This window comes from Procambarus clarkii, chromosome 45 (genome assembly GCF_040958095.1).
Source record: "Procambarus clarkii isolate CNS0578487 chromosome 45, FALCON_Pclarkii_2.0, whole genome shotgun sequence".
In the NCBI taxonomy this organism is placed as follows: domain Eukaryota; kingdom Metazoa; phylum Arthropoda; class Malacostraca; order Decapoda; family Cambaridae; genus Procambarus; species Procambarus clarkii.
Genome location: NC_091194.1, coordinates 11496443 through 11509142, shown reverse-complemented (window position 1 = coordinate 11509142; position 12700 = coordinate 11496443). Strand labels below are relative to the sequence as shown.

The following is a 12700-nucleotide window of genomic DNA, read 5'->3' as shown; positions in this document are numbered from 1 at the left end:
GATTTTATCTTCACTGGTATAAGTGGTGCCGTTGACAATCAACCCGTCCTCATGAACAGTACATCGCATTTTGACACAAATTCCCCTGTAAGGACAAAAATGTACTAAAAATGATAGCGGCTCTCTTCACAAACAAAGAAAACATTCACTCCAAAAAATATACACCACTTACGGGCTATTCATGCCCGTGCCACCACTTGGGTGGCTTAATCTTCATTAATCTGTTGTTTCAGATTCAGCTGCTCGAAACGTAAGTTCAGAGCAGCACGGGCTATGGTGAGCCCGGAGTGGACTTACATGGTGCAGGAGCGGAGCTGTAACTTAAAGTTAGGATTATTTTCCTCCGCTATTCGAAATCTGTTCATCTTGGGGTGCACATTTTAATCTGGCTGAGTTGGAACATGGGTTATCTTTGGCGAGTGAATTAGTTTCCCACCACTGGCCAGTTACTTAATATTTGCCGCATACCTCGACTGGCTCGACCAGTGTAACCAGTTACAGTGTATCTGGGGCCACGCATATATACACACACACAGGTAATATTCCGCTTCTTTGTGGATATATAGTTTCGTCCTAGACAACGGTGTGTGTGTGTGTGTGTATATATACACCAAGAAGTGTACAGCGTACTTTAATTCTAGTCTATGTTCAGAACTAAAGTATTTTGCTGATTAGTATTGTGGTGGCCTTAATAACCTTCCATGATTGAAAAGTATTAGGCCCAAAACCAACTGTGAAGCAACCCAAAAAACAGAGTCAATGCTGTACTATACGAAAAGTGTCAATCCTAACTATTCTTATGATAGCGGTATCACTGACTAAACTGACACTGTACCGTACCATGAAAATTAAACAAACCTAAATCTCTCGCTAAAGAGCTGACAACATGTTGCACATGATGTATTAAGCTTGATACAAAAAAATCCACGTTCTTGGAAATGACTTCTCGACCATTCCCTAACGGTTAGCTGATACAATAATTCAAATTTTGCAATTCACGACTTGGCAAAAAAAAAAAAAACTGGTTGTAGAAACTAATCTTTGTAAATGTTACCCGAGAATATTCGCAGCCAGCAAGTTTTTTTTCTTTTTCTACCACAGATGTGGCCACACATTTACAATGCTAACCGCAATATTTTCATTTTCTTTTGTCCTCCATGGACAGGGCGAGAGATTTGTCAAACACACAGTTCAAGAATTTTTTGAACAATCAACCATAGAAGGTGATTGTAGTGCTTTTAAAATGCTAGGCTAAGCTACATACGTAAATACACAGTTTCATATATGCTACATAAATTGTTCGATGTGCCTTGTACATAGTGCCATTAATAGCCAGCAAGTGTGGGGTCATTTTCCTCAAAGGCTTGAAGACCACAAGGAACTGAACTTGAGCAATACAATTTCAGCTCAAAAATATTTAAGATTTGAGTTTTCATTAATGTTTAATTTATTTAAATGGAATAAAAACAAAGATTCTTGGTAAGAACTTTGCAACTAAAATTTACATATAACGACTTCGTACCTAAATGGTAAAATAACGACCATAATATTAAAAGCGTTGTAAGGCTGAATTCGTAGTTATTATATATATTATATATATATATATTATATATATATATATATATATATATATATATATATATATATATATATATATATATATATATATATATGTCGTACCTAGTAGCCAGAACTCACTTTTTGGCCTACTATTCAAGGCCCGATTTGCCTAATAAGCCAAGTTTTCCTGAATTAATATATTATTTCTAATTTTTTTCTTATGAAATGATAAAGCTACCCATTTCATTATGTATGAGGTCAATTTTTTTTATAATTTTTTTTATTATTTTTTATACAATTTCAGCTCAAAAATATTTAAGATTTGAGTTTTCATTAATGTTTAATTTATTTAAATGGAATAAAAACAAAGATTCTTGGTAAGAACTTTGCAACTAAAATTTACATATAACGACTTTTTGGAGTATACTATTTTTTAAGTATACTATATATATATACTATATATATATATATATATAGTATATATACTATATATATATACTATATATATATATACTATATATACTATATATATATATACTATACTATATATATATACTATACTATATATATATACTATGTAGGTAAGTATACTATATAGTATACTTATTAAAGTATACTATATACTTTTACTATTACTATAACTATTGGAGTTAAAATTAACGCAGATATATGACCGAACCTAACCAACCCTACCTAACCTATCTTTATAGGTTAGGTTAGGTTAGGTTAGGTAGCCGGAAAAGTTAGGTTAGGTTAGGTAGGTTAGGTAGTCGAAAAAGCATTAATTCATGAAAACTTGGCTTATTAGGCAAATCGGGCCTTGCATAGTAGGCTGACAAGTGTGTTCTGGCTACTAGGTACGACATATATATATATATATATATATATATATATATATATATATATATATATATACATATATATATATTATATATATATATATATTATATATATATATATTATATATATATTATATATATATATACGAAATAAAATCAAGCTAGATATAGCGAACACTTTATAAAATCTTCAGGTCCTTTCACTCACCTCTCAGATCTTAAGCGTGTGTAATGCCACAGGTTAACCATTACTGGGCCTTGATGAGGCTGCCTTGCTACCTATCTACCATGCATCAAACTTTCCATGAGCTAAAATTACTTATGCCAGCTCAAATGTCATTGTATTTGATTAAGAGACATTCCAAGGGAAGGTGTGGAAAGGTAACTAGCCAGCCCGTCCTCTCAAGTAGTCAACGGCGTCAAAAAATTGTATTCAATTGTCTGAACCAGACCGAATCTAACCTAACAAAGGACGCACGAAGAGAAGACGGGACACTTGGTTACTATAGCGAGCCGCTATGATTTACAGTACATAGTATTTTGGCATTGAAGATTTTTACGACAAAATATTATGTATTGTTAGAGAGGGTGGAATATGAGGATAGGAGAACATAAGAACAAAGGTAACTGCAGAAGGCGTATTGACCCATACGAGACAGCTCCTATTTATAACCACCCAATCCCACTCATATACATGTCGAACCCACGCTTGAAACAATCGAGGGACCCCACCTCCAACCACGTTACGCGGTAATTGGTTCCACAAATCAACAACCCTGTTACCGAACATGTATTTGCCCAAGTCTTTCCTAAATAAGAACACATATAGAAGGGCTGGGATATAGGGGCACAGTGAAAGAAATGATTCCCCACCCATTGGGCACAACATCCAAGATTAACGCTAATTCAACGTTGAATTAACGTTAATCTTGGATACTGTGCACGATCGGAAATGAAAGTCCGACCGTGCAAGAAGCAAAGCCGCCCCAGTACCGACCAGTTCAACCTTGCGCACCCCATAACTCTGAGGAAGGAGTTAGCAAAATATATACAAGCTCTGTATTTTAGACAGCGATAATGGGGAATAAATATTCTGAGGGTTTATTAATATCTGGAATTCTTTACTAGGCTTTAACTGAGTAAATCCTGTGTATGATAGGCGAACACCATGTGTATGTGAATGTCGCATATTGGACAGTGGTAATTCTTAGTAATTATTGAATAAACAACATCTGAGTACTATTGAAATAATGCAGAGGAATAGTGTAAATGCGCTAGGACATTACTTTTGTAAATTACGTGTCAGCTACTTGATGCATATGCCAGAGTATACTGACCTTGCCTTTATTTCACCTCACTTTTATTCATGTGCAATTTATGTTCTCAGGCGAATTTGTAATATTGAAGGTTTTTTAATGATGAACAGTAAACAAGAGTATGATATTCTACTCCCAAATATAGTTCCTAGAGTAGAGGAGGTATATCCACTCTTTAGCTGGCAAGTAATATGGGCAAACCTTCATGTTAAATTTATTGACCCAAAACAACGTGAGCTATTGTATCGCTATATTCATGAGACCCTCCCTACTAATGCTAGGTTGTTGATGTTGGGCATTAAGGACAACAATAGGTGTGACCAATGTACTGAAATTGAGAATAATATGCATATATTTTATTTCTGAAAGCAGAAAGTTGTTCTTATAAACTGGATTAAAGACACTCTTAAAGCTTTAAGTGGACTAAGTATTAGAGTGGAGTTAGAGGTTTTTAATGTTTCATATTGACAAAATGCAAGAAAATTAAGAATACAATAATTATGCTACTTTCCGATTACATTTTTTGTGTGGATAGGCAGGCAGGAGAGTTACTCAATCTATATAACCATTCAATTAAGGGAGATGCCATATTTTTGTGGCTGGACTAGATTTTGATATTAATTTTTTAGTAAATTCTCCTGTCGGCATTAACCACCCAATTGTTACCGTTACCTGTGGCAGGTGGCTACAGGTGACAGATCTCCCAATCCTGAGCTCTCCAGGTGCAAACTTTGAGCAGGAACTGCGGCATGATCTCCCACACTACATCACCGAATGCCCAGTTATCAGACCATTAAGACCCATTGGCATGAAGTACCTGGAGCTTTGCAATTACTTTATTCACTCTAGAGTTCTTGAGGATAACCTCATATTGCACCCAAAATTTGCCAGTCCAGGCTACTGAAAATTTGAGTGCAGGTTAGGCCCTCTATGACTAACTATCCTGCGAGATGGAGACTGTATCACTAGTACGTTATTCACTCTGGGTGCATTATGAGGATATCATGAACACAAGAGTCTGCCAGTGCAGACTACTTATCACATGCCTCTGTATTACTAACCATCCTGTGTGATGGAGATTTTTAGCACCACGTAGCTAGCTTTTTGACACTGTACTTCATATAGTTTAGGGTAGCTGCACAAAAGCAGATGTACCTAAATGTGTTAATAACAAAAAGTGTTTTGTTAGATAAATTTCCATGGATGATTATCCATCATATATATTATTAATGTTGCTGACATTTTGATTAAAGAAAATTTTATGTATGCTTTCACTCTTCATTTATAACGTTTATCCTAGCGCTAGAGTAAACCGTTTTGTTGGAGCCTGGCTAAAATTGCTGGAACGCAAGTTGCGGTCACGAATAGTTTTACAGCAGTGATTATACATAGGACCAGAATCAGTATCTTATCACAGCGCACACAGGACCAGGATCGATACCATTGACTCACAAAGTCTAGTCAACACAATAAAGCAATGTTGACGTGTTTAGTATTGGTTATTAAGGCCTATCAGCCTCTGGAGGGTTATTAATACCACCATAATAGCAAATATACACCTCATCGAACACCCTTGCCAGTATTTATTTCATATCTCCAATGCCCCAGATGATCTTAATCATCCATTCAGTTGGTCGTCAGACGTGCAAGTCAAATATCGGCTAATTAACGTTGGTAATAAGTATACATCAACCTGCTGGCGTGTTGACATACAGTAAAGCTACATTAAAATATAACTTACCAAATTTGCTGTGTCCGCTTGCTCGGGGGGAGTGAGGGCAGGTCTCTCTCACTCCTTATTCCCTCACTTCCAATTTCTTAGGTTCTTTCCGTTGTTAACAAACAGCAGCAACCTCGCAGTTCACAGACGGTCAGCCCCCCACACACAACCTGGGACGCCTGTGACCTGTGGTGTGGGGCTGACCACCTGTGACCTGTCACAGGTGGTCAGCGCCCCACAACACACTGCCTTAAGCACCAAACTGCGCATGCGCGGTGGTCAGCTTGTGTTTACCAATCCGCGCATGAAATTTTCCTTTATATACTCTCTTTATTACAAGGTCATTGAAGCTGGGTTTTTTTATAGCAGCGTAACATGAAAATAAAGGACTGTCTGGTTCACAACGTATTCAAATGATAGTATAAATTTGTCGATATTTTATCTGTGAAGCTCCCCCCCCCCCTGACCATTTTCGAAGCAATGACTGGAGACGAGATCATTTACTTAGTTTTATATTGTAAACACAACTAATCAACTAAGCCAAAACTCATTAGTTAACTGTTTTCATAAGATGAATTGATATTAATAGAGATTACAATTACTTTACGTAGCTGCCAGCCTTATGTGATTATAGGAAGCAACAAATGTAGGAAGTAATTATCAAAAATGTTGTTAGTAATTGCCATAACCAGGCACCAAGCCGGGAAGATTGTTCAACGCCGGAATAGGCTTATGTATATGTGATTTATATTGTATTTTCTTAAATAATGAAAAAAAAATAGGCTTTACAAGCTGACTAGTTTTGCATTTTGTTCCATTTTCGGGATTAAAATGTTAAATTGGGCTGAAATGTACAATTTGATAAAAAATATAAACAATGGAGAAACTTACTACAATGCCGTAGTGCTTGAATGAGGGTGAAGAAAAGACCCAATTTATGTTTTAAGTGTTTTAAAAACAAATTTTCGGATGTAACCGACATCCTTTAAGGTATTGTATACAATGCTTTCTGTATCTGTAGAACAGCACCTTGAGAAAGGATGTAGGTTACATCCGAAAATTTGATTTTAAATACACTTTAAACATAAATTGGGTCTTTCCTTTACCTTCATAAAACAATACCAATCCTTTTTAGAGAATTCAATAGACGTAAATAGGCCTCCCAATAACAACCATTATACCTAAAGTTTATTAAAAATAATTAACACTATCGGTAATCATCATACCAAAATAAACATGCTTATCACATGAACACTTGTGAATGTATTATACAAAACTATGAAGATAGGACGTTGGAGCTAGTTGTCAAAATTTGCTAGCGCATCAAGTACTTCCTAGTAGTTAAGAGAATATACACACAAACATGTATTCTGCTTCTCGGTAAATGTATGCAGTATACCTTAGTCCTGGACAATGTTCAGGACTAAGGTATACTCACTGCTTGGTCGGTCAGTCATTCTGGTGGCCTTAATAAGCCTCCAAAGATTGATAGGTGTCAAGTCACATCAACACAAATATTTCAAGCACAGGTACAAGTACAAGAGCTGGGATATGCGACACCTGAGCACATGGCATGCAGTACATGTACTGCATATCATGTAAAGTGCACATGTACTGCATGCCATGCAAGGTGCATATGTGCATCTTACATGATACATACAAGATGAAACTAAACCATTTGTAATTTACAGTCAGTTACAACTAATTTAGCCTCCTCTTGGCTAAATTAGCACATTTGTGGTATCTACAATCAACAAGATTTATACTAAAATAATTGCTAAACAAATCACTAATGGAGAAACCTGCTCCAAATCTAACACCACAGTAACGCCCAGTTATTTACACGAACTACCCTAATTTGGTGTCTACAAATTGTACACAAAAATCAAGAGCAAAGAAATCAATTGAAAGTATGAGGAATGACCCTGAAGACAAGGGTGATTTCACAGTCATTATCATCTTGAGTGGTGAGATTACTCAACTATGTTGAAATGTTTCTCAAACAAATTAACTGTCCTGGATCGAACCAGTACTACGGAAATCAATTTTTTTTTTTAGTTGGCATATTGATTTAAACGATGTTTGCGGCTATTGTTGGATGTCTCAAGTCATTCCTACATATAACAACGACTAAGTGTTTGGACTAGTACAGGGGGTAGATATAACACCTAGACTGGCTGACAAGGCTGCTCTAGAGTATATACAACAGTATTCTTTACAAAGCTAAGTGTATATTATTTAAATATTTTACATATAAACATAAGATTAACTAATTATATACATATAACTCGCAATATGTTAACTTTCAAGGTACGAACCCTTAAGTATATTTTGTTTTTACATGTTTCACGTCATAAATGTCTGGAGTAACTGTTGTTTATCCCTCGTTGGCTTCGTCTCTGCCAAGGATTATGACTTCATCAAAATAAAGTTGTTGGTTTTCGCGACTTATGATGTCAAGAACATCGAGATCCTGTTCCTTCTGTATGATGGATGCCCTGAAACTCTCCACACTGTCGTAGGGGTTCAGCTGAGCCTCAATGTTTAGTCCTGCTGGTTTTAGGACAGGGAAAAATAATTCGTTTCCAGGAGCCTCCTTTGATCTCTGATGCTGTGAGGAGTTTCCTTCGTGGGGTGGATTAGATCTGAGAGAATAATTGTTCAGGGGATATGATGAGTCTTGTATGCGAGCCTTGACGTCCCTGTTATGTTTTGGTAGCCTGTGATGGCTGCTGTTTGGGTGCTTGTTGAAATAGATATTATGGTCCCGTGACGAAGTGACACCCTGCTGAGAAGGAAACCGGGTCCCTGGAGGGCCACAAGGTATGTAGGGCTGAGGACCAGGGCGGAAAACTCGCCGATTGGAGTAACCAGGTTCTAATCTGCGCTTCCAGCATGGTGGTCGATACTGACGGTGGGAAAGATTGTTGGGCTTAATCTGTTGGGGGTGGTGGTGATTTTGGGGGCCAAAGTCTTCTATTTCGAAGCTGTCGAGATGCGGCTCCTTGGAGATGAAGCTGGGAGAGATACCGAGCTCCCTGTTGGCACCGTTGCCGAGGTTGTCGCTGAAAAAGTCGTCGTGAATTTGTGAGTGTGTTGCAGTGCCAGGGTAGATAGGTGGGTGTTGTGGACGCTGAGGTCCTTCGCGATGGATGGTCGGATACGGCGAGTCCTCATGGTATACTGGCAGGTGTGAAGGTCCTCCATGGTATGCAGATCGATGTGGAGGGCCCTCTTGGTAGAAAGGGAGATGTGATGGAGGCCCTGGGTGTACGGGGAGTTCGTAATAGTAAGTGTCTGAATGGGTATAAGGGCCAAGGAAGGCGGGTGGGGGATCACGGCCTGGAGGGAGTTCCTTGGCCACGACGTCAGAGTCGATACCCAAACCAACTACGGGCAGCAGACCGCCTGGAGGGCTGGAAGACCAGTTGAAGCGCACCCCAAACTGCAAGAAACATCAACGTGTGAACATAGTGACATCCAGCGCCGATTTATATACATTAAAACACACACACCACATTAAATATGCATAACCATTTTAAGCCTGCATCAAAATACTGAAGAGAAGAGAGCTATCGGGAGAAAACGCCAAGCCATTAACGACTATATAGCACTTGGAAGGGGTCAGGATAAGGATTTGGGATGGGACGGGGGAAAGGAATGGTGCCCAACCACTTGGACGGTCGGGGACTGAACGCCGACTTGCATGAAGCCAGACCGTCGCTCTACCGTCCAGCCCAAGTGGTTGGGTCAAAATACTGACTAGATGCAGCTCTAGGTGGTTTTGTGAGAAATTTAGTATATAAAATGCAACAAAATAGTAACATAGTTTAGTTCTTTGTTGGGATACGTGCAGTTCCTCTTCTCTGGGACACGTTTGTTACTAAAGCCAATATTGGGAACCACAAACTTCCTAACTCCCGGGTACCTATTTACTGCTAGGTGAACAGCGTCATTAGGTAAAAGAAAATTTGCCAAACCATTTCTGCCCCGCCAGAGATTTGAATCCGGGATCCCTGATTGAGAGTGAAGAACGAGCCCAACTGTACTACCGGTACCCCTCGGTAGTACTAGCCGCCGGCTTCCTGTCCCGCCGAGGCCACTATAGATATACTGTAGCCACACATTTCGATGTACAATAACTATACACTGTTTACACACAAACTCTGGCAATGAATTGTGTCTAACCATTTCACAGACTCTTGGATCACTAACAGAATTAGACAAGTCTCCCCAAAAATCCAGGTGAGGCTGTACACTGTGCATAAACTTTGAGGTGAAAGCAGACGTTATTTCCCCAACTCGTCCTCCTAAGGTTTCCCAACGTCAAGAAACTGTCGTATTAATGTGCGCTTATCCTATCGTATCAGAGAACCCAAAACAGAAAACGGGACAGTATGTCAATTTTGCGAGCCGCTAAAATTTGTGACCTTTGGTTAAGTATGCGTCAAAATACCGACGCTCTATTAGGAGGTGGTCATCAGAGAAGGGATGGGGGTTGCAGCCCCCTCTGATGTCTGCAGCATCCCTCTTGACGACTTACCCTGTGGCGAGGAGCAAGGACCTACCCTGTGGTGAGGAGCAAGGACCTACCCTGTGGTGAGGAGCAAGGACCTACCCTGTGGTGAGGAGCAAGGACCTACCCTGTGGTGAGGAGCAAGGACCTACCCTGTGGCGAGGAGCAAGGACCTACCCTGTGGCGAGGAGCAAGGACCTACCCTGTGGCGAGGAGCAAGGACCTACCCTGTGGCGAGGAGCAAGGACCTACCCTGTGGCGAGGAGCAAGGACCTACCCTGTGGCGAGGAGCAAGGACCTACCCTGTGGCGAGGAGCAAGGACCTACCCTGTGGCGAGGAGCAAGGACCTACCCTGTGGCGAGGAGCAAGGACCTACCCTGTGGCGAGGAGCAAGGACCTACCCTGTGGCGAGGAGCAAGGACCTACCCTGTGGCGAGGAGCAAGGACCTACCCTGTGGTGAGGAGCAAGGACCTACCCTGTGGCGAGGAGCAAGGACCTACCCTGTGGTGAGGAGCCAGGACCTACCCTGTGGTGAGTAACGTGGTCCTGGTGAGGGACGGTGAGCTGGAGGCCGCCGGCGAAGGTGCGTGTCTGGTGGGAGCGGTGAGCGCCCTGGCTAGCCATAGTCTGCCGTAGCACCAAAGCCAAAACACAGGCGGGTTAGTAGCTTGCTGCGAGGCTAGTCACGCGCCTTATACCCCCATATATATCTTCACACGAGGACTGGACTATCCACGATTTATTTTAGGTTAGGCTACGTTCTCGTTTCAGTCAGGCAATGTTCTATGGTTTAGCTTTGGTTATATTTTGGTTAGGCAAGGGTATATATTGCATTTGGTTAGGGTATGGTGCACACTGGTCTAGGGGATGTGTGATATTAGGTCAAGTTTGATCACAGTTGATAATATGGGTTTTGTGGCTAGCCTCCCATGCAACTAAGCGAGCGAATTTACACAAGGGTCTACAAAGCAATTGGATCATATTTAAATATTATTATAGGATTTTATGGTGACAGCATCAAGGGAAGGAAACTATCAGGGAAAAAGCGACAAGCCATTGCGACGATATAGGACTTAAAAGGGATCAGGATAAGGATTTGGGATGGGACGGGGGGGGGGGGGGAATGGTGCCCAACTATTTGGACGGTCGGGGTTAAGACAGCATTAAGATGACAATTTGGATGGAAAGTTTCGGGAACAATGTTAGTATTGTGCAGTGTTCAGGGATGACTGGTATAGACATACGAATGGTGGTAGACACTTGATCTTGATATTAATGAAGTGTGATAGTTTAGTTTAGCCGAATTGGTATTGGAGAAAGAGCACAAGAATGGCAGATTTAATTATATAACAGAACGATCAAAGATTTGTTTGAAAATACGACACGCTTTAACAAGGTCATTAACAAATTATTCACAATAGAAGATAAAATCAAGTAATGTAATGCCCAGTGGGAGTTGAGGTGTATAGTATTCCTACCGTGTACCTACAGTGAGAGGTAGGGTGTTTATTGTGTACTGTGGGGGTACACAATAAACAACTACAATACTCTACTACGCCACGTCACATAAGGGTGTAGCAACACTGCTCTACTGCACCGTAAAATTAACGTTGTGTACGTGGTGGGATACCATCCCCCCAACAACTATGATCAACACCGTTTTTTTATCACATTTCCGTACATGTACGTTTGTGTTGCTGCCCCTCGCTACACTGAGGGTTACACAGTGTGTCAAGGTGTAGTATAATAAGGCATGCAGAGTGCTCGGTTAGAATTAGGTCTGGCGCCTAGTGCTGGAGCCGTGAATTCATTCCACACTCATTTATGTCATGGGGGTATGAAAAGTGTGAATAGTGTGGCGTGTGTTTAACGCGGAGTATAGTGTTACTGTAGTGTGTGGAGGCGCGAGATGTGTGGCAAGATATTCTCTCATCAGAACACTATACGAGTGTAGTGTTGTGGGACTGGTAAGTTAGGTTAGGGCACACGGACACACACAGGGACGCTATGAAGAACATGCAGGACGCCTAGTAAGTTGGCACAGTTATGGACACGAGTATAAACTGGACATGCGCGGGGGAAGGAGATCAAAACCATAGGAGTGAGCAGGATATGGAAGCGAGCGAGGCAATGAACGTAGAGGAGATGCAAGAGTGGAGGCAGCAGAGCACTTGAGAGGCCCGTCTCACCTGAAGGAGTGTGTCTCCAGCGTGGCCAGCGGCGACCACACCGGCACCTAGCACCTCCCCAGCTACCTGCCCCACCAGGGACACCTGGTTGCCGGCTTCTCCCACCAGTCTCCGCAGCCTCTTCTGCACCTTCTCCCCTGCCTCCCGCACCTTCATCTGGGGCTGCCGCAGTTGCTCCTTCAGCATCTCTACCACGCCAGGGCGCCTTGGACTCCTCGCATCCCTCCTCCCGGGGGCGCTCGTCGCATTTCCTTTCTGCCACTCAAAAGATACTGACTCACCAGAGAAGCTGTTTGTACCATTCTGGAATCTAATGAACTCAGGGGAAGAGGGACGAGTCCTGAGGGGTGTGACTTCACCTGGGGACAGAAGCGAGGCGCGGGCGTTGGCGCGCGAGGGGCGTCGAGCCTGTTGGTGGCGTGGGCGTCTTCTTGCCTGTCGCGCCCCTGACCTGGGTGAGGGCGGGTGCCCACCCACAGGAGAACCGTCACTGGCGAAAGGTGCCTGGGGGAGAGGCAGAGAATGTGAAGAGGAGGAAGGCGTGTTGTACCAGCCATC

The 12700-nt window shown here is 41.5% G+C and overlaps 2 protein-coding genes across 4 annotated transcripts in view; both read right to left on the bottom strand.

The window, feature by feature from the left end:
- Nucleotides 1-5653, bottom strand: part of LOC138350469 (uncharacterized) — a 59055-nt gene extending 53402 nt beyond the window's left edge. Inside the window, exon 1 of one of the 2 annotated variants that reach the window (XR_011222120.1) lies at nucleotides 5457-5643. The gene's annotated coding sequence lies outside the window, so the exon portion shown is untranslated. Of the gene's footprint in view, nucleotides 1-5456 lie in introns of both variants that reach the window. The other variant, XM_069301422.1, reaches the window with a different exon arrangement.
- A 957-nt stretch (nucleotides 5654-6610) lies between these two features.
- The window catches only part of LOC123770033 (MAGE-like protein 2), a 33649-nt gene continuing 27559 nt past the window's right edge, over nucleotides 6611-12700 (bottom strand). For both annotated transcript variants that reach the window (XM_045761619.2, XM_069301421.1), the window contains exons 7-8: nucleotides 12502-12646; nucleotides 6611-8880 (exon numbers count right to left, since the gene is read on the bottom strand). In XM_045761619.2, coding sequence (XP_045617575.2) covers nucleotides 8804-8880; nucleotides 12502-12646 — 222 coding nt within the window. In that variant the 3' untranslated portion in view covers nucleotides 6611-8803. The remainder of the gene's footprint in view (nucleotides 8881-12501; nucleotides 12647-12700) is intronic.